The following is a 26,512-nucleotide window of genomic DNA, read 5'->3' as shown; positions in this document are numbered from 1 at the left end:
TGCTTCCATTTGCTAAATGTGATTTTATTTTTTTTATACTGATTCTGCTCTAACCTTTTTAATATTTCAGTGCCCAATTATTGTTCCCTAAAAACAGATTCCATAATTTTTCTACAAATGGTGTCAAGCTAACTGGTCCACTGTTTCTTGTGTGTTCTCTCCATTCTTCCTTATATAGCAACTTCTGTGGGAAGTATTGTTGAATTTGTAGAATTCTTGAAGGTGGCAACCAATGCATGCACTATCTTCAATTGACATCAACTTTAAAGTTATAGGAAGCGGGTCATTAGGTCCTAGGGATTTCTCTAAATACTTTTAACTAATTCTAATTTATTTGAACTCTCCATACACTCTAGATGTAGCTTTTCACTCATTTTATAGGTTCATGAATCATAGGAGCAGAATCATTTGGCCCATCGAGTCTATTCTGCCATTCAATCATGGCCGATGTATCTTTCCCTCTCAAACCTATTCTCCTGCCTTCTCCCCGTAACTTTTGACATGCTTATTCTCAAGAACCTATCAAATCTCTGCTTTACAAATACCCAGACTTGGCCTCCACAGCCGCCTTCAGTTTAGAGATGCAGCCTGGAAACATGCCCTTCAGTCCACCAAGTCCACGCCAACCACATTAGTTCCATGTAATCCCACTTACGCATCGTACGCAGTATGGGCAATTTATGGAGGCCAGTTAACCTGCAAACCCTCATGTTTTTTGGAATGTAGGAGGAAACCAGAGCAGCCTGAGAACTTGCGCGACCACAGGGAGAACGTGCAAACTCCACACAGAAGGCACCGTATTCAGGATCAAACACTGGTCTCTGGTGCTGTGAGGCAGCAGCTCTACTGCTGTGTCACTTTGCCATCCTTGTGAATTCCACGGATTCACCACCCTCTGGCTAAAGCCATTTTGAGCGATTTTTCTGTGAACATGGACACAGAAATCTGTTTAATTTCTCTGCTACTACCTTATTCCCTACCAGAGTTTCCCTGTCGCTGCCCGTGTATGATCCAAATTAACTTTAGTAAATTTTTCTCTTTTCACATATTCATAGAAACTTGTATAGTTTAAAAAAAAATTCTAATGGAAGCTGCAGGAATATCTCATAAATAGCCCTAGTTTATATAAGTTTATAAGCTTTGTACTTATTTCTTTGTACTTTAGTTGATGTCATTTTAGTAAATGAACATTGTCATTCCTACAAAGCCAAAATTTTGAGTTTTTATGCACTTGCGTCTCAGGGAATTGCTACAATTATCATTTATCAGTATTCTTTAGCAATTTGAAACAAAAAAATCCTGTTCCTGCCAACTCAATTTAATGATCTTCATTGCTTCAAATTAATAATTGATTGATACAATATTTTGAATTGATACAAAATGAATAATCTCTCCACACTAAATGTATCTATTTGTCATATTTCCCTATTCATTTAATCTTTGTATCTTCATAGTTATTGCTTCCATCTATGCTGCATTTTTCTCATCATCCAAAACAATAACTGTTAAATAGCTGTGGTCCCATCATTAGCCATATCCTGCAAATTAGGGTACTTTGCCAGTCTCGTTGATCTGTCAACTAACTGCTGCTCACCTAATTTCTTAACCAGATCTGCATTTTACGGTCAATACCAGAACTTCAGCTTCAGTTAAGTTTTATTAGAGACATAATCAAATGCATTCAGGATGATTACATTAAAAAAAAGTCTAGTGATATTACCCTGTTGATTACGTTAGTCAGCTGCTCAAAAATGTCAATTATATTTTTCAGGTGTGAACCATCCTTCACAAATCCACGATGGCAGTCTGATCAGCTGAAAGAGAACAATGTACTCTAGAACCCTGTCCTGAATTAATAAGACTGCCATTATATCGTGGACCCATAAACTTCCAATTATACATTGCCTATAATTCCCTGCTTCTCCTGTCATTCTATTGTAATCTAAACTCCAGTCCAGAACCAGGGGCCACAGTTTAAGAATAAGGGAGGCCATTTAGAGCTGAGATGAGGAAATACTTTTTCCACACAGTTGTGAATTTGTGTAATTCTCTGCCTCAGAAGGCAGTGGAGGCTGATTCACTGGATGCATTCAAAAGAGAGTTAGATAGAGCTCTTGGGGCAAGCGGAATCCAAGGGTTTGAGGAGAAGACAGGAATGGGGTACTGATTGTGGATGATCAGCCATGATCACATTGAATCACGGTGCTGGCTCGAAGGGCCGAATGGCCTACTCCTGCACCTATTTTCTATGTCTAAAGTAACACAATTACAGTACAGGATAAACACTATATGCTTGACCAAGGAAAACATGGTGCACAATAGTAGTTTTGGTCCAGCAGGGATGTCCAAAGCTTCCTGAGATAACTCAGACAGACAAATGATTGGATGGAGGCCACGTTCAAGGCCTGGGGATTAGAGTTTTGGCAGAGTCAGGAAATGAGTTGAGGCCATGATGAATTACCGAAGGATCTAGGTGTTCTGATGGATAGGTCATAAAAGCTCAGCAAATACAGCATGCCATTGTCCCAGTCTATGTTGGGAAAATTAAAATCCATTATCAGTCTTGCAGCTGTCTGCCATCTCCTGCCATATTTGTCCTGCTATCTCCTGCCATAATTCTTGTTGACTATTTGGGAGCATGTAGTGCAATCCCAACAAGATGATCATTCCTTTTTATTTTTCAGCTCAACTATTCAGCTTCACAGGACAATCTTCAGTATTCAATCTGAAGAAGGGTCTCAACCCAAAACGTTGCCAATTCCTTTTCTCCAGTCTGACCTGCTGATTTACCCTAGCTATTTGTATCTATCTTTGGTTTAAACCAGCATCTGCAGTTCCTTCCTACACACTTCAGTAATGTCATTTTGGACAACTGGTGTGATGCTCTCCTTATTCAAAAAAGCAGCGCCCCCTCCTCTTACCACCACCTTGATGCTGAGTTTAGTTTAGTGTAGAGATACAGCACGGAAACAGGCCCTTCGGCCCACCGGGTCTGCACCGTCATATCCCCGCATATTAACACTGTCCTACACCCACGAGAGACAATTTTTACATTTTTACCAAGCCAATTAACCTACAATCCTGGTCGTCTTTGGAGTGTGCGAGGAAGCCGAAGATCTCAGAAAACCCACGCAGGTCACGGGGAGAATGTACAAACTCTGTACAGACAGCACCCTTAGTCGGGATCGTACCCGGTTCTCTGGCGATGCATTCACTGTAAACTCATCAGCTGCGTCACCGTGAACGCAGTTGAATTCAGTTTGTTCACAGCTGTGTTACCCCAGCCTTTCATCTCATTTTGGATTCTCGGGTTGATGCAGACAGAAATCCAAATGGCAAAACTCTGAGCCACTTAGTTTTAAAAAAAAACTCTTTTCCCCCCCCCCCCCCCCGCATGGCTGTCAGTGAATTATTACAGATTTTGTGGTGGAATAATTTTGGCTGTTAAACATAGCCCTGTTTTTTCATGGGTTGCCTTAGGAATACTATATTGACTAAGGCTACACAAGAAACTGTAGCTGCTGGAATCTCGAGCAAAAAACAAAGTTCTGGATGAGCTTAGCGGGTCAAGTAGCACGATCGAATGGAAAGATGTTTCGGGGAAGGACCTTTGTCGGGGGGGGGGGGGGAGGGGGGGAAGGGGTGGTGGAGAAAGCTAGAAAAGGCAGTGGGATAGTACAAAGCCTGGTGAAAGTGATAGGTGGTTGGAAGTGAGTTGGGGGGGGGGGGATTTGGCAGATGGGTAGAGTAAGTGAAAATGGCTAGATATGAAAAGAAGACAAAAGTGTCAGGTAACGAGTGTAGGAAGGAACTGCAGATGCTGGTTTAAACTGAAGATAGACACAAATTGCTGGAGTGACTCAGTGTGACCGCTGTTCTTCCAGCATTTTGTGTTGGGGAAAGAGATGGGTGAAAGGTAAATCTAGAGAGGGACATGAGTGGAATGATATCTTGGAAGGGAAGGGGGGGGAGATAAAGGGGAAATATGGGATGCTGGAACAGTTAAGCATACAAAAGAGGGGAAAGGAGCATTTTTGTTAGGGGATAGACACAAAATGCTGGAGTAACTCCGGAACAGGCAGAATCTCTGGAGAGAAGAAATGGATGACATTTCGGGTTGAGACCCTTCAGACACGAAACATCACCCATTCCTTCTCTCCATTGATGCTGCCTGTCCCATTGTGTTACTCCAGCATTTTGTGTGTATGATTTTAACCAGCATCAGCAGTTCTTTCCTACACATTATTGTTTGGGGTGCAGGAAAAGAGATGGGGGGTAAGGGGAGTAGGAAGCAGGAGAATCCAATGATCATATCATTAGGTTGTCAGCCGCCCAAGCAGAATATAAGATGGTGTTCCTCCAGTTTGTGCATTGCTTTGTGCAATGGAGACCAAGGACAGAAAAGATGATATGGAATGGGAAGAGAAGTTGAAATGGTTAGCCTCCGGGAGCTCCAGCATGCCTTGGCAGTGTATGGCAAAATTAGATTAGATTCCTTTATTTGTCATTCAGACCTTTCGGTCTGAACGAAATTTCGTTGCCTGCAGTCATACATATAATAATAAATAACAAAACACACAATAAACACAATTAACATCCACCACAGGTAGCCTAGTCCATGCTTGATCTGTTGATGTACGCATAAGGAGCACCAAATGCAATAGATTAGGTTGGAAAACGTGCTCGTGAACCTCTGTATCAGTTGGAAGAACTACTGGGTTCCCTGGACGGAAGTGACAGAGAGAGAGGTGTAGGTACAGGTGCGTACATCTGTCTTTGCAGGGGGAAATGCTTGGGGAGGTGGGGTTGGATAGAAAAGGATGAACAAACTGAGGAGAGAGTAGTCTCTGCGGAAAGCAGAAAGTGGTGGGGACAGGAAGATGTGACGGGTGGTAGGATCATGTTGAAATTCCCGTTCTGTCTTCTATGGCATAAGTATAATGAATTTGAGGGGTGGGGAAAGAATTCTACATTATCTCAAGTATGGCACTTCTCTGAGTTCTCTTTCCTGAATCCTTGTTTCTCTGTCTGGTGCACTTGGTGCTATTTAAAATTAGCATTGCAATTCCTTTGATACATTTCTAATTAGTTGCCTGTTTCTAAATCAAGATTTTTATTTTTGGCTGCTGTTTTGTATCACAACACTGGCTTTGTGCTAGAACACACCTTTCAGTCAGACATTCACTGCAAATATTGGTTAAATCCCAGGGAAGCACTGAGTACATGTTGTACAATTGAGTAACCACATTTCGGGTGATGTTGGGATGAGTTTGCTCTCGTAGATCAACATAAGAGATCCTGGAGCTTAAACAGCAGAAGGGGAATTCTGTGATTGTCCTAGTTGTGAGTTGCACTTTATATCTTGCCACTTATCTCATTTCAGGGGACAGGCTGTGCATAAATTAGCTGCTACCTTCCGCATCATTAAAGAAAAGTTGCTTTCCATTGCCATGTAATTATGATCTTCTTTAGCCATACATGATGGGATATGAATGGTTCAATCATTCTTTATTGTCACAGGCCGGCTGGCGCCTTGTCAGCAGCGTGTTAATTTTTTTCAACTTTTTTTATTTTTTTTGTATGTTTTAAAGTGTGTTTTTAATGTTTCTCTGTGTGTCTTGTGTGGGGGGTGGTGTGGGGGGGTAAGGGGGAAATTGCTTTGGTTGCCTCCTCCACGGAGAGGCGACTTTTTCCATGTCGCCTCCCCCGTGGCCTAACATCGAGGATCGGTGCGGCCTTTCCCGGAGACGCGCCCGGGGCTTCAGCGGCGGGCTCATCGTGGACTCTTGGCGTGGAGCGGGCGAGCCCTCGCTGGGGCTTGCCGGAGGGGAGCGCTCTGTTCGCTGGCCCGCGGCAAACCGCTGCCTGAAGCCGCGGTCTGTAGAGCTCAAGCTGGCACGGCGTCCGCAGCCCGGGATCCCTCGTGGGGTATCCGGGGGAAGAAGAAGCTCCGAATGCCAGCCCGAGGCCTACTTCTACCGCGGGCGCGGCATGGACTTACCATCACCCCTGGAGGGGAGCTTCGACTGCCGGCCCTGCGGTCTGCGGTGCTTCTGACAGCGGCGCGGTGGAGACTTTAAATCTTCGACTGCGGGCCTGCGGCCTACACCAACCTAAAGTCGCGGTCTCCGGTGTGGAAGAGCCGACTCTGGACTTACCTGGACTTTTACCTGCCTGCACATCTGGACACCCGCAGCGACGGCTGCGGAGCATTGAGGTCCCGACCACGGGGGGAAATGGAGGAGGACTGGCCAATTTTTGTGCCTTTCACCACAGTGATGAATGCTGTGGTGGATGTTTGTGTTAAATTTTTATTGTGTATTGTGTGTTCATTATCATTGTACCACTGCTTGCAAATTCATTTCACTTGCACTTTATGTGCAATGTGACGAATAAAACCGTATTGTATTGTATGTACCTAGGTACAATGAAATGCTTTGTTTTGCATTCAACCTGGTAAAATCATGTAGCAGACCTCACCTCGGCAGTACACAAGTGTTGCCACATTTTGGCGCCGATAAAGTTACAGAAGCTCACCGAACATTCGTATCTATTGCATGTCGCTGCATGTGGCAGCAGCCCTCCACCCCCTCTGCCAGGTTTCCCCCCCCCCCCCCCCATTGTTCTCAACTGTCCACCTCGCTGTCGGGTTCCCCGTCGCTCTCGGGGCAGGGTTCCGAGTCTGGGTGGGTTCACTATCTGTCCACAGCGAGGGTGCCCCCCCGGTTCGCAACATTGAGACGGGACTCTCCCGGTTCTAGTGTATAGGACAATGCATCTAAACACGACAGTTCTAAAGTTGTTCAAGTGAATGGTGGCTGATCCAAGAGGCTTTCTTATTGTTGCAGTGATGTACCTCATTCAGATTTTGTAATAAAGTCAGAGTCAGGCATCATGGAAATGCCCATTCGGTTCACCATGTCTATGTTATCCACTGGATTACCATTTATATGAATCACATTTTCCATAGCATTCCATGCCAGTACTTGTCAACATTTGTTAAATGGTATCAGTGACTGCGACTTGGGTGAGGGTGGGATGGAGAGAGGAAATGCCGGGGATATTTGAAGTTCGAGAAATCAATATTCATACCACTGGCCTGTAAGCTGCCCAAGCGAAATGTGGGATGCTGTTCCTCCAATTTACGTTTAGCCACACTCTGACAATGGAGGAGACCTAGGACAGAAAGGTCAGTGTGGGAATGGGAACGAGAATTAAAGTGTTTGGCAAACGAGAGATCAGGTAGGTCCAGGCGGACTGAGTGAAGGTGTTCAGTGAAACGATCGCCCAGTCTACGTTTGGTCTCGCCGATGGAAAAGAGTCCACACCTAGAACAGCTGATACATTAGATGAGGTTGGAGGATGTGCAAGTGAACCTCTGCCTAACCTGAAAGTGGTCCTTGGACAGAGTCGAGGGAGGAGGTATAGGGAAAGGTGTTGCATCTCCTGCGGTTGCAGGGGAAGGCTCTTGGTTTTCAATCTAGATACATCGTCCTCTGGTTTATAAAATGTCCTCTGCACAGACTGCTATTTTACTGGGAACCAAATGGGAATCCCTGCTGTTTCATTGCAGTCCCATTGATGAATTGCCCACACATTGGTGTAGAGATGTCAGACAGACTGGGACGAGTAGTGTGGTCACTCAGCACTGAGATATGGGGCTTGGTGACATGATTGACGTCTGGAGGAGTTGTGCAATAAGAGGTGGCACATCAAATAAAACTGATGAGAGAAATGATGGTGTCTGGACAATTTGAATAGATGCATTCGGTCCCCAGCAATGGCCTGCATTCACCGTGCTGGCCAAGGGCAGCCCTGAGCCCCACACTCTGGTCCACTATACTACTTGCCCCAGCCCTCGAGCGCCCTTTCTCCATTGGACAAGGGGCACCGGAGGGTAGGGTCTTGCGTCAGGTACCTGGCACAGCAGCAATGTTGTGAGGTATCTCTCTGCGCACGATGCTGTGAACCATTTTTAGCGTTTGTGTTCCACACTGAGCGAGCGATGAAGTAACAAAGCAGTGCATCACATCATCCATCACTTCATCAATATGGATCTAATACTTCATAAAATTTTGATTAGATCAGGTTTGAAGTATTGTGTACAGTTCTGGTCACTGAATCGCAGGAAGGATGTGGAGGTTTTGGAGAGGATGCAGAAGCGGTTCACCAGGATGTTTCTGGGATTAGAATAGATGACCTTTTAAAGGGAGGTTGGACTAAATTGGGTCGCTTTCTCTGGAGAGTCGGGGTGGGGGGGTGTTCTAGGATCTGATATAAGATTCTAAAATCATGAAGGCATAGTGCATATAATGGTAATTTATTTATCACGTACTGAGGTACAGCAAAATTCATTTATATATACAGATAATTAGATAAGCATCTCAGATACAGTGCAAGTGTATGGCAGTGATACACTGAGACGGTGTGCAGGGTTGCCAGATTTGCCGTAATTTTCAAGACATTGATATAGATGTGTAGAGTTCTTAACCTGACCATACAGACCCGTTGTCCTGGTGGTGATGCAGGGTCGGCCTGGCGAAGTGTGGCTGTTGGTGTCCTCCACTGCTCTGTGCCACTGCAGCCCTCTTGGAGCGGTGCCCAGTCCAGATGAGCTCCAGGCTGCTGCAGGACCTCCAGTGGCCCACTTCTGTCAGTCTTTTCCCCCAGAGTGCAAATATCTATCTATATATTACTAAAACTCTCATCTTGTTTGTCTGTCTGTGTGTTTGCGTGTGTAGTCATGCCTTGAATTGTGCCAAAACGGTACACGGTCTCACTACAACTTTTGGACCAGCTTACTCACCATTATCCTGTGGTGTGGTGTATCAAGTTTCGTTCAGATTGATGTTATATTTTACAAGTTATTCACATTTTAACTTTACAAAACCCCACTTTGAGAAAATTGACTTGAAGTTGCAGTGGCAGTTACAGCTATGAAGTCACAATGGGATTGTAGCCCAGCCCGCTACAATGTTGCAAATCCCAGGACACTGAGTCCTGGCAGCAAATGCAATTGAATTGTTTTTAAGTTTAAATAGAGGGAGGGTGAATAAGGGGAAATGAGCCGCCCCTGCACAGTTGGGGGCTATGGGTGAGTGATAACATAACATAACCATAACATCCTGCTCACCAGACTCAAAGACCTCGGCATTGAAGGCTCTGCACTCAGCTGGCTCCGTTCCTACCTTTCCAACAGATCCCACTTCATCTCTCTCCACAACCACACCTCTGCTCCAGCCACAGTCACTCAAGGCGTTCCCCAAGGCTCCGTACTCGGCCCCCTCCTCTTCATCATCTACATTCTCCCCCTTGGTCAGATACTCCGCCACTTCAATCTGGACTTCCACTGTTACGCTGATGACACCCAGATCTACATTGGCACCAAATCCCCCCACAACCCCCCCCCCCCCCCCCCCCCCCCTCCCATATCAACTCCTGTTTGTCAGCTATAAAAACCTGGATGCAACATAATTTCCTCAAACTCAACAGCAATAAGACAGAATTCCTCCTCATAGGCTCCAAAGCCACACTCAGCAAAATCAATAACCCCACTCTCACCATCGACGGCACCACTGTCTCCCCATCTCCCCAGGCCCGCAACCTTGGCGTGATCTTTGATTCCACCCTCTCCCTTGAGCCTCACATCCGCCATGTCATTAAAACCTCCTTCTTTCATCTCCGCAACATCGCCAAACTCAGACCCTCTCTCACACCGCCTGCTGCTGAAAGACTCATCCATGCCTTCATCTCCTCCCGACTGGACTATTGCAACTCACTTCTCCTTGGCATCAGCTCCACCTACATCAACCGACTCCAACTGGTCCAGAACGCAGCCGCCCGACTCATCACCCACACCAAATCCTGGCATCACATCACTCCAGTCCTCAAACAACTTCACTGGCTTCCCATCTCCCACCGGATCACCTACAAAATCCTGATCCTCACCTACAAAGCCCTCCACCATCTGGCCCCCCCATATCTCACTGACCTCCTCTCCCCCTACCAACCCTCACGGTCCCTCAGATCCACATCAGCCGGTCTCCTCTCCATCCACAAGTCCAACCTCCGCAGTTTAGGGGACAGAGCCTTCTCCAGGGCAGCTCCCAGGCTCTGGAACTCCCTCCCCCAACTGATCCGCAATTCCGTGTCCCTCACCATCTTCCAGTCCCGCCTCAAGACCCATCTCTTCACCTCTGCCTATCCTTAGCCCCACGTCCCCCTCCCTTTTCATCTGTGCATTAATTGCCTTATTATTGTGTTTTGTATTGAATTCTGTCTTTACTTTGTGTACTAGTCATGTCTCTACTATTTATTTCATTCCCCTTACATGTTTTTCCTCTACCTGCAAAATTTTTGTAAGGTGTCCTTGAGACTCTTGAAAGGCGCCCATAAATACAATTTATTATTATTATTATAGTGGTGGAATATTGTGTTGGGGGAACGGGTTGTGTTGGGGAACGGGTGAGTGGTTGAATATTGCGTTGGGGGACCAGGCCTCCCGTGGGGGCTATGGGTGAGTGGTGGAATTTTGCATTGGGGGAACGGGTTACGTTGGGGGACCAGGCCTCCCATGTGACAGGGACCCAACGGGTTCCACTTGGTCTAATCAAATACTAAATTGAGTGGGGAAATGTTTAAAGGAGATGTGCATGGTTTTTTTGTGCCCAGATTACGCTGCAAATATGATAATATTTAAGGTATTTAGACAGGCATATAAATAGGCTGGGAATGAGGAATGTAGACTGCAAGCAGACTGGATTAATTTAATTTGACATCGTTGGCACAAACTTTATGGGCCGAGAGGCCTTTCCCTGCGTTGAAATGCTCTATGTACGTATTAAAATTGCAAAGTTGTCAATGTTATGGCGTGGAAACCATCAACCACAACTGGAATGAGTTCGAAATGCTTGGCAGCTCGAAGTAGGAAGGAACCTTTTGAAAAGATTTAGGGATACAGGAGGGAATGTCCACAAACTATTTGTACCAGCTGGTCACAAGTCAAGTATTTTAAAATGTTTCTTCGGATGTTTATTGTCTTAAATCAATCTTTGAAAATGTCGTCTTGGCTCCCATTTGTGGGGTTTTTCAAAGATCATGCACGTGCAAAATTCTACCAAACTTGTGGAACACGAGTAAAATGTTTCTGGATAGTCTGACGGTCGAGCTTTCGCAGAATCCCTCTGTTTTGAGGAAGGGTTCCTGACATAAAACATAACTTTGATTTTATAGTTGACTTGGAACCTGAAATTATGGTGAATTGATATTGTTGAATTGTGTTATTTAATGATAATGTTCCTGGCCGTCTCTCTCCATGTGACTATTGAAAGTAGTTTAATTCTATAAAAGTAACTATCATGTAGATACGAAGGTAGACAAAAATGCTGGAGAAACTCAGCGGGTGAGGCAGCATCTATGGAGCGAAGGAAATGGGCAACGTTTCGGATCGAAACCCTTCAGCATTTGCAGTTCCTTCTTAGAAACATAGAAACATAGAAAATAGGTGCAGGAGTAGGCCATTCGGCCCTTCGAGCCTGCACCGCCATTCAATATGATCATGGGTGATCATCCAACTCAGTATCCCGTACCTGCCTTCTCTCCATACCCCCTGATCCCTTTAGCCACAAGGGCCACATCTAACTCCCTCTTAAATATAGCCAATGAACTGGCCTCAACTACCTTCTGCGGGAGAGAATTCCAGAGATTCACCACTCTGTGTGAAAAATGTTTTCCTCATCTCGGTCCTAAAAGATTTCCCCCTTATCCTTAAACTGTGACCCCTTGTTCTGGACTTCCCCAACATGTAGACTTCTGCGACTTCTTAAACATATAGATAAGATACTGGTTGTAAATTGAAATTATTTGAAGCTTCATTAATTTTGATTTACAACCAGTTTAAACCCTTGTGGTATCCTGCAAGCAATGACCAGCTATGAGTTTCTTCCATCAAGTCAGTTTTGTGAAGTTCTGTCTGTAAGCACATGGACTCACAATTGTATTCAGTAAGGCAATATTTAAATTTCATTATTAAAGCTTCACAGAATACCATACCAGATCTCACTTGTACATGACAGGCTGAAGGGTTTGTTTCACTGCTGTAAATTCTGACACTAAAACACATAGGTGCTGCAATAATCAGGTTTGTTAATATAAAATTGGATGAGTGTAGATAGGGTTTTGAATTGCCTATATTTTATGGTGTGAAAACTCTTCTACATTTAGAATATTACTTCCTCAAGCAATTTCCATTTACCTATTCTTAAATTGCAGAATACATCGGTTATGGAGGATCAGAATGAAGATGAGTCTCCAAAGAAGAATACGGTTTGGCAGGTAAGAATGTGCTGAGAGTGGAAGAGCGTAGACGAGAACAACATCAGGAATATTTGGGGCCAATTGAACCAGTCTTCCTAAGCATTTTCTTTCCAATCTCAGATTGCAGTGATCTGATATGTCATCAACAGGTTCATGCATTGCACTGATAGCAGAGTATTGCGAGAAAGTTTAAGTAAAGACGTCATGCTGTTGATTTTTGATCTCAAATAGGTATAGGGTGGACATACGGTCTTCGTTATCTCCAAAATATCAGGATACAGATTCCACAAAACAAAACAAACTTGGATATTACTATGACCCTCTTCTTTGTATACAGTACAACTCTGATCTAAACAGAAATATGCCTTATGGTCAAAGATAAGTTAAGCTAACAAACTCCTTCCATTGAAACATTCAAACAATGATGGATTTTGGCATCGCACGCCGCAGCAAAACCAAAGATCATTATCCGTTGGGATAGTACATGGTATGGAGCTACTTGATCACAAGTAATTTGAAAATTGAGAACCATGTTTATACAATAGACAATAGATGCAGGAGTAGGCCATTCGGCCCTTTGAGCCAGCACCGCCATTCAATGTGATCATGGCTGATCATCCACAATCAGTACCCCGTTCCTGCCTTCTCCGCATATCCCCTGACTCCGCTTTCTTTACGAGCTCTATCTAGCTCTCTCTTGAAAGTATCCAGAGAACCGGCCTCCACCTCGCTCTGAGGCAGAGAATTCCACAGATTCACAACTCACTGTGTGAAAAAGTGTTTCCTCATCTCCCTTCCAAATGGCTTACTCCTTATTCGTAAACCGTGGCCCCTGGTTCTGGACTCCCCCAACATTGGGAACATGTTTCCTGCTTCTAGTGTGTCCAAACCCTTAATCGTATGTTTCAATAAGATTAGCCATCATAATATGAAGGGTCATATGGAGGCGGTGTACAGGAAGGGACAAAGTCGACTGTATTTTTTAAGGAGGCTGAGGTCATTTAACATCTGCCAACCCCTGCTGTGCAGTGTCTACCATTCAGTGGTGGCCAGTGCTCTGTTTTTTGCTGTGGCCTGTTGGGGAGATGGCGCCCGTATAGCGGACAAAAACAGACTGGACAAGCTGATCAGGAAGGCTGGCTCAGTGGTCGGGGCTGAGCAACGAACGGTCCAGCAGGTGGCAGAGGCCAGAACTCTGAACAAACTGGGTTCAATAATGACCAACCCCACTCACCCACTCCATGCCCTGAAGGTGATCAAGAGCAGCATCTTCAGTCAGAGACTGATTGCACCAATGTGCAAAACTGAGAGACATAGGAAGTCTTGTATACCAGCTGCTATAAGGTTATATAATGCGCATAAATAACTGCACTTTTTTTTCATTCATTGTATTTTAACTTGTATTTTAACTTGTATTTTAACTTATTAAGTATGGAAGCTATTTGAGGAAATGTGTGGTGTTATATCTGTCTTGAAGCTGTCGTGGCACTGTAATTTCCTGTAAAGGATTATTAAAGTTATAATCAATCAATCAATTAACATATCCTCTCATCCTTCTAAATTCCAGAGTATACAAACCCAGCAGCCCCATTCTCTCAGCATATGACAGTCCCGCCATCCTGGGCATTAACCTTGTGAACCTACGCTGCACTCCCTCAATAGCAAGAATGTCCTTCGTCAAATTTGGAGATCAAAACTGCACACAATACTCCAAGTGTGGTCTCACTAGGGCCCTGTACAACTGCAGAAGGACCTCTTTGCTCCTATACTCAACTCCTCTTGTTATGAAAGCCAACATGCCATTCGCTTTCTTCACTGCCTGCTGTACCTGCATGCTTACTTTCATTGACCAATGAACAAGGAACCGCAGATCCCATTGTACTTCGCCTTTTTCCAACTTGACGCCATTTAGATAATAATCTGCCTTCCTGTTTTTGCTACCAAAGTAGATAACCTCATATTTATCTACATTAAACTGCATCTGCCCACTCACCCAAACTGTCAAGCATTGATTAGTTTCACAATGTGTACATTAATGTTTGAAAAAAATTCTGGGTGCTTGGAGCCGGCTTTGCAAGTACGTAAGATCCTTGTGCAAATTAATTGAATCAAGAAAGTCCTCTGATAGAACATGTCGAAGGGATACCTTTTATTCATTATCTTTGCATCATTATGTCTTTAGTACATTACTAGACTAAGTGGGACCCGTTGGGTCACCCAATGCAATATTCCACCTCTCCACCAATTCCAATATTGCTGGCTTTCTGTTGCACTAATATGGGTGTGGGCCGAAGGGACTGGTTTCCAGAGGGTTAGTATGGACATTGTGGGCCGAATGGATTCTTGGGCTGGCAGCTCAGTCACTGAGGCCAGGCAGCTCAGTCACTGAGGCCTGGCAGTACAGTCACTCGGACCTGGCAGGCTGGCAGCTGAGAAACTGCCAGAAATTCTGCCCAAAACAGGTGAGCGACTCTGTGTGAGAGAGAAGGGGGAGAGGATGGACTGAATGGATTATTGGGCTGGCACTTCAGTCACTTACAGCTGGTGGGCTGGCAGTTCAGTCACTCACAGCTGATGGGCTGGCAGTATCCTTAATAAAAAAATCGCTAACCGTACGTGTGTTTTGAATTACATTTTACTCAGATGCAAGCCGAGGAATGGCATAATTGTTTGCTGTTAATTGGACATAATCCTCAGCAAATTGACAATATCCTATTGAAAGGGAGTGGGTGTTTAAGCTGTCAGGACATTTTATTATTTGCCAAAATATACATCTCAATACCATAATGATAGAAAACGTACTATTCCACACACCACTCGTAAGTCTGGAGATTTTTTTAATGATAAATTTAGCTCCAGAAGTGTTTTCTTTTTGCATGTAAAAACCCACTTCAGAACCATGGGCTATTTTAAAATTTTACAGACAGATTTATCACTTCTGAAACTTTTTAGATACCAAAGGAATCAAGAAAAAACACAAATAATGCCTTACTGTTGATGAAATGCAGTGAGCAAAGGCGATAATTCCCAATATTTTCAATCTCGATATCTGCACGGCCAATGTTCGCCAAGCACTTCAGCTGTTGTTGTCCCTTCAGCTCTCGCTTCTCTTTACCTTCATTTCTCTTCACTTTTGGAATTCTGAAGTAGGATAGATGTCTCTCACGGTTACCCTGACTTCCACAATTATTTACAGCGCTAAAATTCACCATTTTGGCGGTTTTTAACAGGTAGGAAAGTACGCATTTCGTGTATTAACAACATATACCGGAAGCTGCGATGTCCTCCAGATGGATTGAGCGGTTCCGTTCGTCAAGCCCTTTCTCCTGGAGACCTTACGTGCAACACACGCACACAGACCCGCAGACACGCACAGGCACACGCAGACACGCACAGCAGACACGTACACATGCAGACACACACGCAGACACTCACTCACTCACTGCCAATACTAAAATGCCAAGTAACTTCAGAACATGGTGAACATATAGTGTGTAAACCGAATGATTCAAACGTTTAAAGCCTCCTGTCGAGGCTGCTGCTGAAGCAAAAACGTGCTTTAAATAACGTCCAACAAACACTCACCATAGAGAGAGCAGTAAGCTGTCTTGAATTATTAGACGACGTCTTCACTCTGTGCCTTCTGCAGTCAGCGCGAACTTGCCACGAACCGGAAATGACGCACTCAGCGCCATCTTGCCGCAAACCGGAAATGACGTAATCGGCGCCATCTTGCCACTAAGCGGAAGTCGCAGAATGAGTGCCAATTTTGCGATTAAACACAGTCCTTATCTAATAAAATGTTTATTCACGCTTTATCCATCCGGTAACTGTTGAAAGCCCTTTAAAAGCCAAGCCAATTGGGCAAACACTTTGCAAGCCAACAAAACACGTTTTCTGAAAACCATATCAAGGGGACTCACCGTGGAGTAGATGTGCGTTCAGTGTTATTCGCCACTCAGAGAGCCATGACCTTCTCGCTTCCTCCATTTCGCAGAGACCGAGTGAGGCACGACACTTCCGGGTTTTATAGTCCCTCCCCCCTGCTGCCAGCGGGGGCAGCAGAGAGAATGGCGATTTAAAAAAAAAGCATTAATAACTCTCTGATTTTTCATCGATGGGAAAAATCCTCCGGTCCAATCCGGCGGAGGGGGACTCTGAGCAAGGTGGCCAAAAACGACGGCCGTAAGTGGCGGCATTATCTCGGAACTCACGAAACAGGAAGTCTAAAGCGGTCAAGATCGTAGTTTTAGTAATATATAGATATGTCTACCACAGTACTTTATCAAGTCTTTGACACAATAGACAATAGGTGCAAGAGTAGGCCATTCGGCCCTTCGGCCCCGAGCCAGCACCGCCATTCAATGTGATCATGGCTGATTATCCCTAATCAGTACCCTGTTCCTGCCTTCTCCCCATATCCCCTGACTCCGCTATTTATAAGAGCCCTATCTAGCTCTCTCTTGAAAGGATCCAGTGAACCTGCCTCCACCACCCTCTGAGGCAGAGAATTCCACAGACTCACCACTCTCTGAGAAAAAGTGTTTCCTCGTCTCCGTTCTAAATGGCTTACTCCTTATTCTGAAACTGTGGCTCCTGGTTCTGCACTCCCCCAAGATCGGGAACATGTCTCCTGCCTCTAGCATGTCCAAACCCTTAACAATCTTATATGTTTCAATGAGATACCCTCTCATCCTTCTAAACTCCAGAGTATACAAGCCCAGCCGCACCATTCTCTCAGCATATGACAGTCCCGCCATCCCGGGAATTAACCTTGTAAACCTATGCTGCACTCCCTTAATAGCAAAAATGTCCTTCCTCAAATTAGGGGACCAAAACTGCTAGGGCTCTGTACAACTGCAGAAGGACCTCTTTGCTCCTATATTCGATTCCCCTTGTTATGAAGGCCAGCATGCCATTCGCTTTCTTCACTGCCTGCTCTACCTGCATGCTTACTTTTATAGACTGATGAACAAGGACCCCCAGATCCCGTTGTACTTCCCCTTTTCCCAACTTGACGTCATTTAGATAGTAATCTGCCTTCCTGTTTTTGCTACCAAAGTGGATAACCACATTTATCCGCATTAAACTTCATCTGCCATGCATCTGCCCACTCCCCCATCCTGTCCAAGTCACCCTGCATTCTCATAGCATCCTCCTCACACAACTCTTTGACATGATTTGGCAAAGAATCAATTCTGATATTGTCTGAGGATTTGCTCATCTCGATGCCACTGCTGAATTATTGCCTCTGAGCTTTCAGTCTTTCTTAATAATTGACTACAAATTCTCAATCTGATTTGGGTCAAGCAAGTTACCAGATGTGACACAAAATGCTTGAGTAACTCAGAAGGACAGGCAGCATCTCTGGAGAGAAGGAATGGAGATGCTGCCTGTCCCACTGAGTTACTCCAGCATTTTGTGTCTACAATGTAAACTAGTATCTGCTGTTCCTCTTCTAGCAAAATTGGGTCACCATCTTTGATATGTTGCATGGTGCAAGGCCTTGCTGGAATATCCCAGATTCATCAGGAAAAGACTGCCATCACTTTCCTCTACAGTACATCGATTTATTGCAGTGATCTATTCATTCCCATCAACTGGGTGCAGTGGACCAACTGCTGAAACAGCCACACAACATCATCTTTTCAGGTTATTCGAACTGTCAAAGTGGCATTTGTGCACCGGCTCACCAACTGATGTGTGAACAGGTTGCCAAGTGGCCCTGAACCAGGGGATTGCTTTCATCCCTGAATAATATCTTTTTCCAGTCCTCGTGTTAAATTGAGTTCTTTTGTCTATCTAAATTTAAGAAAACTTGATTCAAACACTTGCTGCTGTTGAAATCTATTCTTTATTCAGCACTGAGACTAATCTCTGAACCTTCCAACACAGAGCTGAAAGCTCCGGGGCAGGTCCAAAGAATTAGTGACTCGGGTACAAACTCAAGGCATTATATAGGTATTTCTGATACAGAGGGTATGACAAACTAGTAACCAATCATCTGAGTCCTTCTGGTGATTTACAACAGCAGTCACGTGATCCCCCTTTTCTGGCCTCATTTTACAACCTTCGTTTGCCTGTGGTTTAACTTTGTTTAGAATTATTTTAGTTCTACAAAGCAAAACCCCAGTCGGTTCAATTATCAAAGACCACTCCTCAAAATATAAGATACACATATAATACAATGATCACACAAGTCATACAAACAAAACACATTTTCCATACCAAGAAGAAAGATATTTCTATAAATCTAAACAAGGTCTAATGTTTACAATCCTACTTAGACACAATACATTTCATAAATGGTTTCGCTACAATTCTACACAGTTTAAAATAGTATTACCTATGTATTAAAACATTAATTATATGAGTTTCCCGAATTACACAGCTTCTAAGTTAAATTCAAAACCCACACACACCTCCCAACTCCAAGCATACTTGGGTCGTAAATCTGTCAACTTAATTGATGATAAGCGTTTTGTGCCAGGATACAGCTTCATTCTAATTTACAGCCTCCCCATTTCCTGCTCTCTCTGGGAGATGGATTTTCAATCTCATCTGCAAGGCCTTTTACAAATATTACAGAACAAAAGGTAAATTTACAACTTCAGACCATTACCTCAAAAGTACAGCCGGTTCTTCGAAACATAGGAAGGTCACAAATTCATCAATCTGATTATTTCCTCTCCAAGCATCTGATCCCTTATCTCAACCTCATTATAATTTAACGAGGCCCAAGCTAAACTACAGAGTCTATTATCTCTCAGCCTTGAAATCTGTCTCGAACTCAGCATAAACAGCCATAATCCATATGTCACATTCAGAGCTCAGGAATGTGCCATAGAGAAAGAGCAGATGACCTCAGGCCTAAGAAGAGGCCCTATTCAGCAATCCATTCTTCAACACAAAATTGTATCAAATACAATTTCCTCGAGCGTTACAATTGCCTCAAAGCAATAACCAAAGCTATTCAGGTTCAGATTACCGTTTCTATGTTTTGATTCATCTGTTCCCTGTATGTGTTTCTTTGTACTTTATTTCTTTAGGAGACGTGTGTTTCTGAAAACCTTAAGTTTTTCTCTTACAAATTACCTAGCTTATATAAAAGTCACTATCCAAGCGGTTCTATTATATAATATTTCCTCACTTGCATGTATAATCTTTATATTTTAATGTCCACTGGTATTGTTCATTGCAGCAGATTGAAGTTGTTTTTCGCAAGTCTTCTGGTTATATGACTGATTTCAGAGGTGTGTCTCATGGTGCTTGAGCTTATTGCTATACCTGCTGCCTCCAAATCCAACTTCAGGGCAATGCTTGCCTTTCTTGGATCATTGCTGCTTTCCTGAATCCGCAAGTCCTCATCTCTTAGCGTTGTGTTCCTTTTGTGGCCGCACCTATTGTCCTCTTGGGAGATAGTAATCTGGTTTTGGACTCTTGCTTAACAATCTTAGGTACAGAAGCCTGACTCGAGCAATGTTGATGCAAGGTTATAATCTTTCCAGTCTGAAGAGGGGATTCCAACCAGAAACGTCATTTACCCGTGTTCTCCCGGGATGCTGCTTGACCCGCTGAGCTAATCCAGCGTGTTGTCTATTCATGGTCTTTGATTGCCTCCTTGGAGTGATGTCAAGCAATTCATAATGGATGAGTTCTTCTCAAATTATGATAAATTACTGGATATCATTCCAATGAATACCTGGAGAAAGAAAAATGACCGGAAAAACAAGAGCTTTTATTAAGGAAAATTGGGGGAGAGAATTGTAATGTGGGGTCAAGATAAGGAAAGTGTGCAGATGACTGTAAAGGTGGAGAAGGAGCAAGGACATGGTTGTGGAGGAACAATTGAGATTTAAGTGCTGGCATTCACTGCCCATCCTAACTGAGGGACCGGGATGTTGCCTCCAGTGCTGTCGCGGGAGGAGTACCCGGGGCACAAAGGCGGTCAGGCGAGGAAAGGGATGTTGGTTGCTGGGCCGAGCCGCTCGAGGGCGATGGAAGAGCCCCTGTAGCAGCCTAGGGCTTACCTGGATTTTGGGCGCTCCAGTACATCCAGCATGTGGACCGGACTTTGGACTTTTACTTTAGGTAAATGGCGCCAAAATATGGTGACATGCACGTATGAGCTAAGCAAAAGGAATTTCTCTGTACAGTGCACACATGACAATAAAGAACCACTGAACCCTTGATCTGAACTGAAGAGACTGTCAAATCAACTGCATTGGTTGGTTTTGAGCCAGGCTGGGTAGGGATGGAAGATTGGCCTCTCAGAAGGACATCAATGAAACAGATGGTTTTTAATCGCTGTTACAGAGATTAGCTTTTTTTAACTTCCAGATATATTTACTTACTTAAATCTCAATTCTTGAGCTGCCAAGATGTAATTCAAGATTCAAGATGGGTTTATTGTCACATGTACCATAAGGTACAGTGAAATTCGAGTTACCATACGGCCATACCAAGTGCAAAGCAGTAAGACACACAACCACATAAAATACCATTTAACATAAACATCCACCCCAGGGGCTCCCCGCACTCCTTACTGTGATGGAAGGTAATAAAGTCCAATCTCTCCCTCTTTCTTCTTCGTGGTCGCGGCTGTCGAACCATCCGCGGTCGGGGCCATCAATGCACCTGCAGCCGGTGATCCGCGGCCCTCATGTCGGGGTGATGGAACTTCCTCGTCGGGATGGTTGAAACTCACCACGGCTTGGAGCCCCAACTCGGTCTCTAACCAGGGAGCTCTCCACAGTCGATCCCCAGCAAGGGGATTGCATATCCACGATGGTAAGTCCGCGCCGAGCCTGCGCTGAAGTGCCCGGTTGGTCTCCAGGAAAGGCTGCGCTGCTCCATGATGTTAGGCCGCAATGGGGGACAGAGATACGACATGGAAAAAATCGCATCTCCGTCGAGGTAAGAGATTGAAGAAAGTTTCCCCAAACTCCACCCCCCACACAAAACAAACCAAGAAACGCTAAAACATACTTTTAACACGTACTTAAAATAACAAAACAGAAAGAAAAGACAGCCATCGTCGGCACCCCCTGGTGTTAATCTTGTCCCCAAATCAATGATTTAGAACTCCACATATAGACGATTTCCTAGAAAGGAAGTGACAGTGGGGAGTAGCTGATCTTCAGTTGCTCAAAGTGTTACGAGGCAGGATGATGGTGAAAAGAACAAGATTCAAGAGATTGTTCATTTCTTTATTATTGTCACATGTACCGAGGTACAACAAAAAGCGTTTTTTTGCATGCTATCCAGTCAAAAAAAACTATACATGAAGCCAATCAAGTCGTTCACAGTGCAAAAATAAAGTGTACAGCATTTAGTGCAACAATATAACATTGAAGTCTGGTAAAATCCAAGTTCCAGTGAGGTAGATGGGAGGTCAGGGCCACACTTTAGCTGATGAGAGGATTGCTGCCTGATAACAGCTGGGATGAAACTTCCTGAACATACCTGGAGGTAAGTTCTTGTCAAAATTTAACTCCTGTCTGATGGGAGAGGGGAGAAGGGGATTGATTGGGGTGAGAATTGTCCTTGATTATGCTACCAGCCTTGCTGAGGCAGCATATAGTGTAGATGGAATCAATGGAAGGTAGGGTGGTTTGTGTGATGCTGTAGGCTTTGTCCATAACTCTCTAATTTCTTGCAATCTTGGATGGAGCTATTCCCATACCAGGCTGTCATACCACTGTTGGTGAGCAGTGTTGGAGGCATGCCGAGCTTCCTAAGCCTTCTGAGGAACTGAAGGCATTGGTGTGCTTTCTTGGACATAGCTTCTAAGTGGCTGGTCCAGGATATGTATTCCTAGAAACTTAACTTTTGACCATCTTCACATTGGAGTGTGAATGTAAAGTTGATTATTGGGAAAACAAAGCTGGATATGAAGGACTTGTTTATTTGTCGGCATCCAGGCTAGGGTAGATTTCTCTCTGGGTTATTGATGGGGGTCAAGGGTACAGCAGATGAGCAGGAGACACTTTCAACTAACAAAGGTCTTAAACTCAATGGCTATCTTTAGTTTGTAATGTTTTGAAAGCTTGAATAAAATCTATCTCTCAGTCTTCTAAATGTAAGGATTTTAGCTAATTGGTGGTGGTTCTTGGATCAATATACCAAAGTGAATTAGCCGTGGCAAGATCTTGAATTGTGCTTGGATCATCAGGCCAAAAGTGTTGCATGCGCTGTCTCTTGTGTAACTGCCTATGTTGGATATAATAGTCCAGTTGAAGTCTTGTATTTGATCTGTGTCTCCATTAGGATTGCTGTGTTTCCAACTTTGTTTGAAATAATTTAGTTCCATCCTCCCTATTTTTGTTTTTGACTGGCCAGGGAGTCAATTTAAAGCTTTCTAAGTGGGTCATTTAATTGCACAAAGCTATTCAATCAGTTTCCGTGTACTGACGTTACAGTTAGATTTGTAATTGTGTGTCTGCCATAACTCCTTGTGGGTGGTTGCAGCTGTAGAGATGACTAGCTGTTTTGAAGAAGTCCCTTCAGGCCATTTTCTGTCAAGGTTTGTCATTTCCTTTCTTCTTGCTGGGCCACAGTGCTCCAAATATCTGAGTGTGCTATTCCAGCTGGAAGGTAAAACGTGGCAACATTCATGCAAGTGATGGTTCTACAATTGTCATTTGGAACCTGTTTAATTTTTGTTTGTGGGAATAGAATGTTCCTGTATTGGACGCACACGGGGCATTGGTGTAACTGAGTGTGTCGAGGTCCTAATTGTAGAGGAATGTGCTCCCATTCCAATGGGCAACATTCCAATTGATGTTTAGCTTTTCATTTGCACTGCAGTTGCACAGGTAGCGAAGGCTACCCCAGATTTGTCTGGGTTTTGTGTAGCATTCTGTAAACAGAACAGACCGAGCTGACTGTGCGAGGACTAATCTCTATGTAATCTTTCCTCACAATTTAATCTTTGGAACCCTCCTTCTGAGGTTTGGTTGCTTTAATCCCTACGACGTGGCAAGTGTAATTTTATATAGATGTCTACATTTATATTCTGATCGAGGCCCGTACTACATTATCACCTTTTATTATTTTCTGATATTATATTCCACGTATATTTACCAATGGATGTATAAGGTCTTTGGCAGTTACTAGCTTTGACAATAAAATGAATATTTTTTCCATCCTTGGTCCAAAGTGAAAGACTGCACACATGCCTATATTAAACCCATTTGCCCCAGTTCCTCAGATTCTGCTTAGTTTATTGCCCTATAGACCAGGATGCAGTGAAATTCCTTGTTTGCCTGAAGCTTGCAGAGTAAAGAATATGCAGATTGTAATGATATATGCAATAAATACAACAAATGCAGCAATGAGTGCAGAACAGCAGAACGATGTAAAGATGAACTCATTTTGGGAACCTCCAAGTTCATCCATAGTTTTCATTGGGGAGCACCTGGATTGATGACTTTAGCATTCTGTCTTTTACACGCTGACTAATATCTTTGATGCTAGGGCCATATTCATTTGGGTGTTAATACTACTTTCAACTTTTTTTTTTTTTTTTTTTTCTTTAGCCTGAAGATGGGTCTCGACCCAAAATGTCACCCATTCCTTCTCTCCAGATATGCTGCCTGTCTGGCTGAGTTACTCCAGCGTTTTATGTCTATCTTCGGTTTAAACCAGCATCTGCTGTTCCTTCCTACACAATGCTTTTATTGCATTTTAATGTTAATTACAAGCTTTTTGTGTAACTTTCTATCCTATTATTATATCTATTAAATACAGTGAATAGTTGAGGCCACACTATGAATGTTTGATCAATATTCACATCCTGTAATTGCAATGTATATCCATTATGTCTCCACTATTCTGTCTCCTGCTCTTCAGCTAACTTCCCAACCAAATCAATAATTTACCTCCCAATCTATCTATTTCAATATTTGTCTATTCTCCTGAGAAAATATTTAATTTAAGTCTCCTTGAAAGAAAATAACATCCAAAGGTGCTCTGTTGTTCAACACTGGACGTCTTTAAAAAAATAATTAAATACTATGTGGTACAAGAGTGGTACAAAAGAAGGACTTTCTTAATCTAATGTCCTTAAAAAATCCCAGCTCTTTACAATAAATAAAATGTTCAGAAGTGTGGTCTTTGTTTTAGTGTTAACAACATGGCAGCGAAGTTGTACATAAATCTGCAGCGTTATATGGACCAGAAACCTGTTTTAAAAGCATTGACAAGGGTGAATATCAGGACAGTGAGGATAATTCCCCTGCTATTCCATGCAATGTTTCATGCAGAGTATGTAAAGCTTCTATTCAAATATTTAATCTGACAGTAGTACTTCAGAGTGTTAGCCAAGATTTGTGTCCTCTGGTTCATGGAATGGGACTAATGACTAAAGAGCACTGTGGCATGGGACCTCCGCTTTATGGTTGTTTGGGCCACGGAAGTTCACTCTTACAGAGTTCATAAATCACTACCCAAAATTTTAAAATGAGGAATGAAATTTGCTCTGGGAATTTATGTGACGAAAAGTAAATAAACATACATTTTATTTCAGCGAGTTTTTTAATGATTGTGCAGATGATGTGGCTTGAGTTAAGGAAAATCACGATACAGACTTTTCTAGGAAGCTACCCTCCCTACTCCATAACGCTTGTGTTGCCTATATTTCCAAGTATGAATGGTGTGGGCATTGAGTGGAATTTGAAGTGTTCTCTCCATCTATTGCTGTCCTAGTTATTAATGCAGACGATGATGGTTTTGGTAGGCTCTTGTGGAATAGCTATGGTATGGTTCACATCGCAATCATAAAGCACTATACTTAGGATGGTGGAAAGATCTCCAGCAAGCGTTTGAGTTTGTCTTGCATGATATCAGATTTCTTGAGTGCTATTGGAGCCACATTGATCTAAGCACATGGAGAATAATTTATCACATCTTGACAAGCGCCTCGTAGATGGAAAGGTTTAGAGAATGAAGATGTCAGTGACTCACTTCTGAGCCACTCTTGTCGACACTGTAGTGACTAGTTCAGTTAAAAATCTGATCAGCAGTGACAATAGTGTGGTTAACCTCAGCAACAGTGTTTGTAACTCTGTAACCAGTCTTTGGAGCAAGAAGCCATTGTTTACCATCGGGCACTGTGCTGTTAATATGTGTCGAAAATAAACAAAATGCTGGAGTAACTCTGTGGGACAGGCAACATCTCTGGAGAGAAGGAATGGGTGACGTTTCGGGTCGAGATCCTCCTTAATATGTGTCAATGTCCAAGTCTGAAGAAGGATCTCGAGATGCTGCATGTCCTGCTGAGTTAAGGCCCTGTCCCACTTACGTGTCCTTGGCACGCAAATTACCTCCCCACCACTGTCTGAAATATTCGATTTGTAACTATCCTATTGCATTTTTATCACAATAAATATCTCAATTAGAGTAATCCAGCATTTCAGTGGTTGGTAAGATTTTAGAGCCCATTATAAAGGATGAGGTTTCTCATAATAAAATAGGCCGAAGCCACCTTGATTTTGTGAAAGGGATATCTTGCCCTTCTTTAGAGGGCCTTTAAGGTGCTGCACATGAGGCTGCTTAAGAAGATGTGAATTCATGGTATCAGAGGGAAGATACTAGCCTGGTTAGCAGGTTGGCTGAATGGCAGTAGGCAAAGGGTGGCAACAAAGGGGGGGGGGGTTCTGGTTGGCTGCTAGTGACTAGCGGTGATGTGCAGGGGTCTGAGCTAGGGCTGCTGCTCTTCATGTATATCCATGATTTGGATGAAGGAATTGAAGTCTGCAGATGATGCAAAGATGGGTGAAGTCATATTGGTAGAAAGGAAGGCAAATGTAATACTAGCATTTATTTAGAGAATACAAAAACAGAAATATAATGCTGAGGCTTTATAAGGCACTGGTCAGGCTGCATTTGACATATTGTGAGCAGTTTTTGGCCCAATATCATGGGAAGAATGTGCTGGCGTTGGAGAGGGTCCCACTTTACGCAAATGATCCCAGGAATGATTGGGTTCACATGATGAGCACTGGGCCTGTATTTGCTGGAATTTAGATGGATGAAGGGGATCTCATTGAAACTTACCGAATAGCGAAAGGTCTGGATAGAGGATATGGAGGGGATGTTTCCACTAGTGGGAGAGTCTAGGCCTTAGACTCTACGACCAAATGTCATAGCCAATAGGACTTGCCTTTAGAAAGGAAATGAGGAAGAATTTCTTTAG

General features: G+C 43.6%; 1 protein-coding gene across 3 annotated transcripts in view; it reads left to right on the top strand.

Moving 5' to 3' along the window:
• fbxw11 (F-box and WD repeat domain containing 11) overlaps nt 1–26,512 on the top strand; it is a 174,809-nt gene that overhangs the window by 46,645 nt on the left and 101,652 nt on the right. For all 3 annotated transcript variants that reach the window (XM_033030006.1, XM_033030005.1, XM_033030007.1), the window contains one exon: nt 12,271–12,333. In XM_033030006.1, the coding sequence (XP_032885897.1) occupies nt 12,271–12,333 (63 nt within the window). The remainder of the gene's footprint in view (nt 1–12,270; nt 12,334–26,512) is intronic.

Source organism: Amblyraja radiata, chromosome 11 (assembly GCF_010909765.2).
Source record: "Amblyraja radiata isolate CabotCenter1 chromosome 11, sAmbRad1.1.pri, whole genome shotgun sequence".
In the NCBI taxonomy this organism is placed as follows: Eukaryota; Metazoa; Chordata; class Chondrichthyes; order Rajiformes; family Rajidae; genus Amblyraja; species Amblyraja radiata.
The sequence above is the reverse complement of the archived record's forward strand: the minus strand, read 5'-3'. Positions and strand labels throughout refer to the sequence as shown.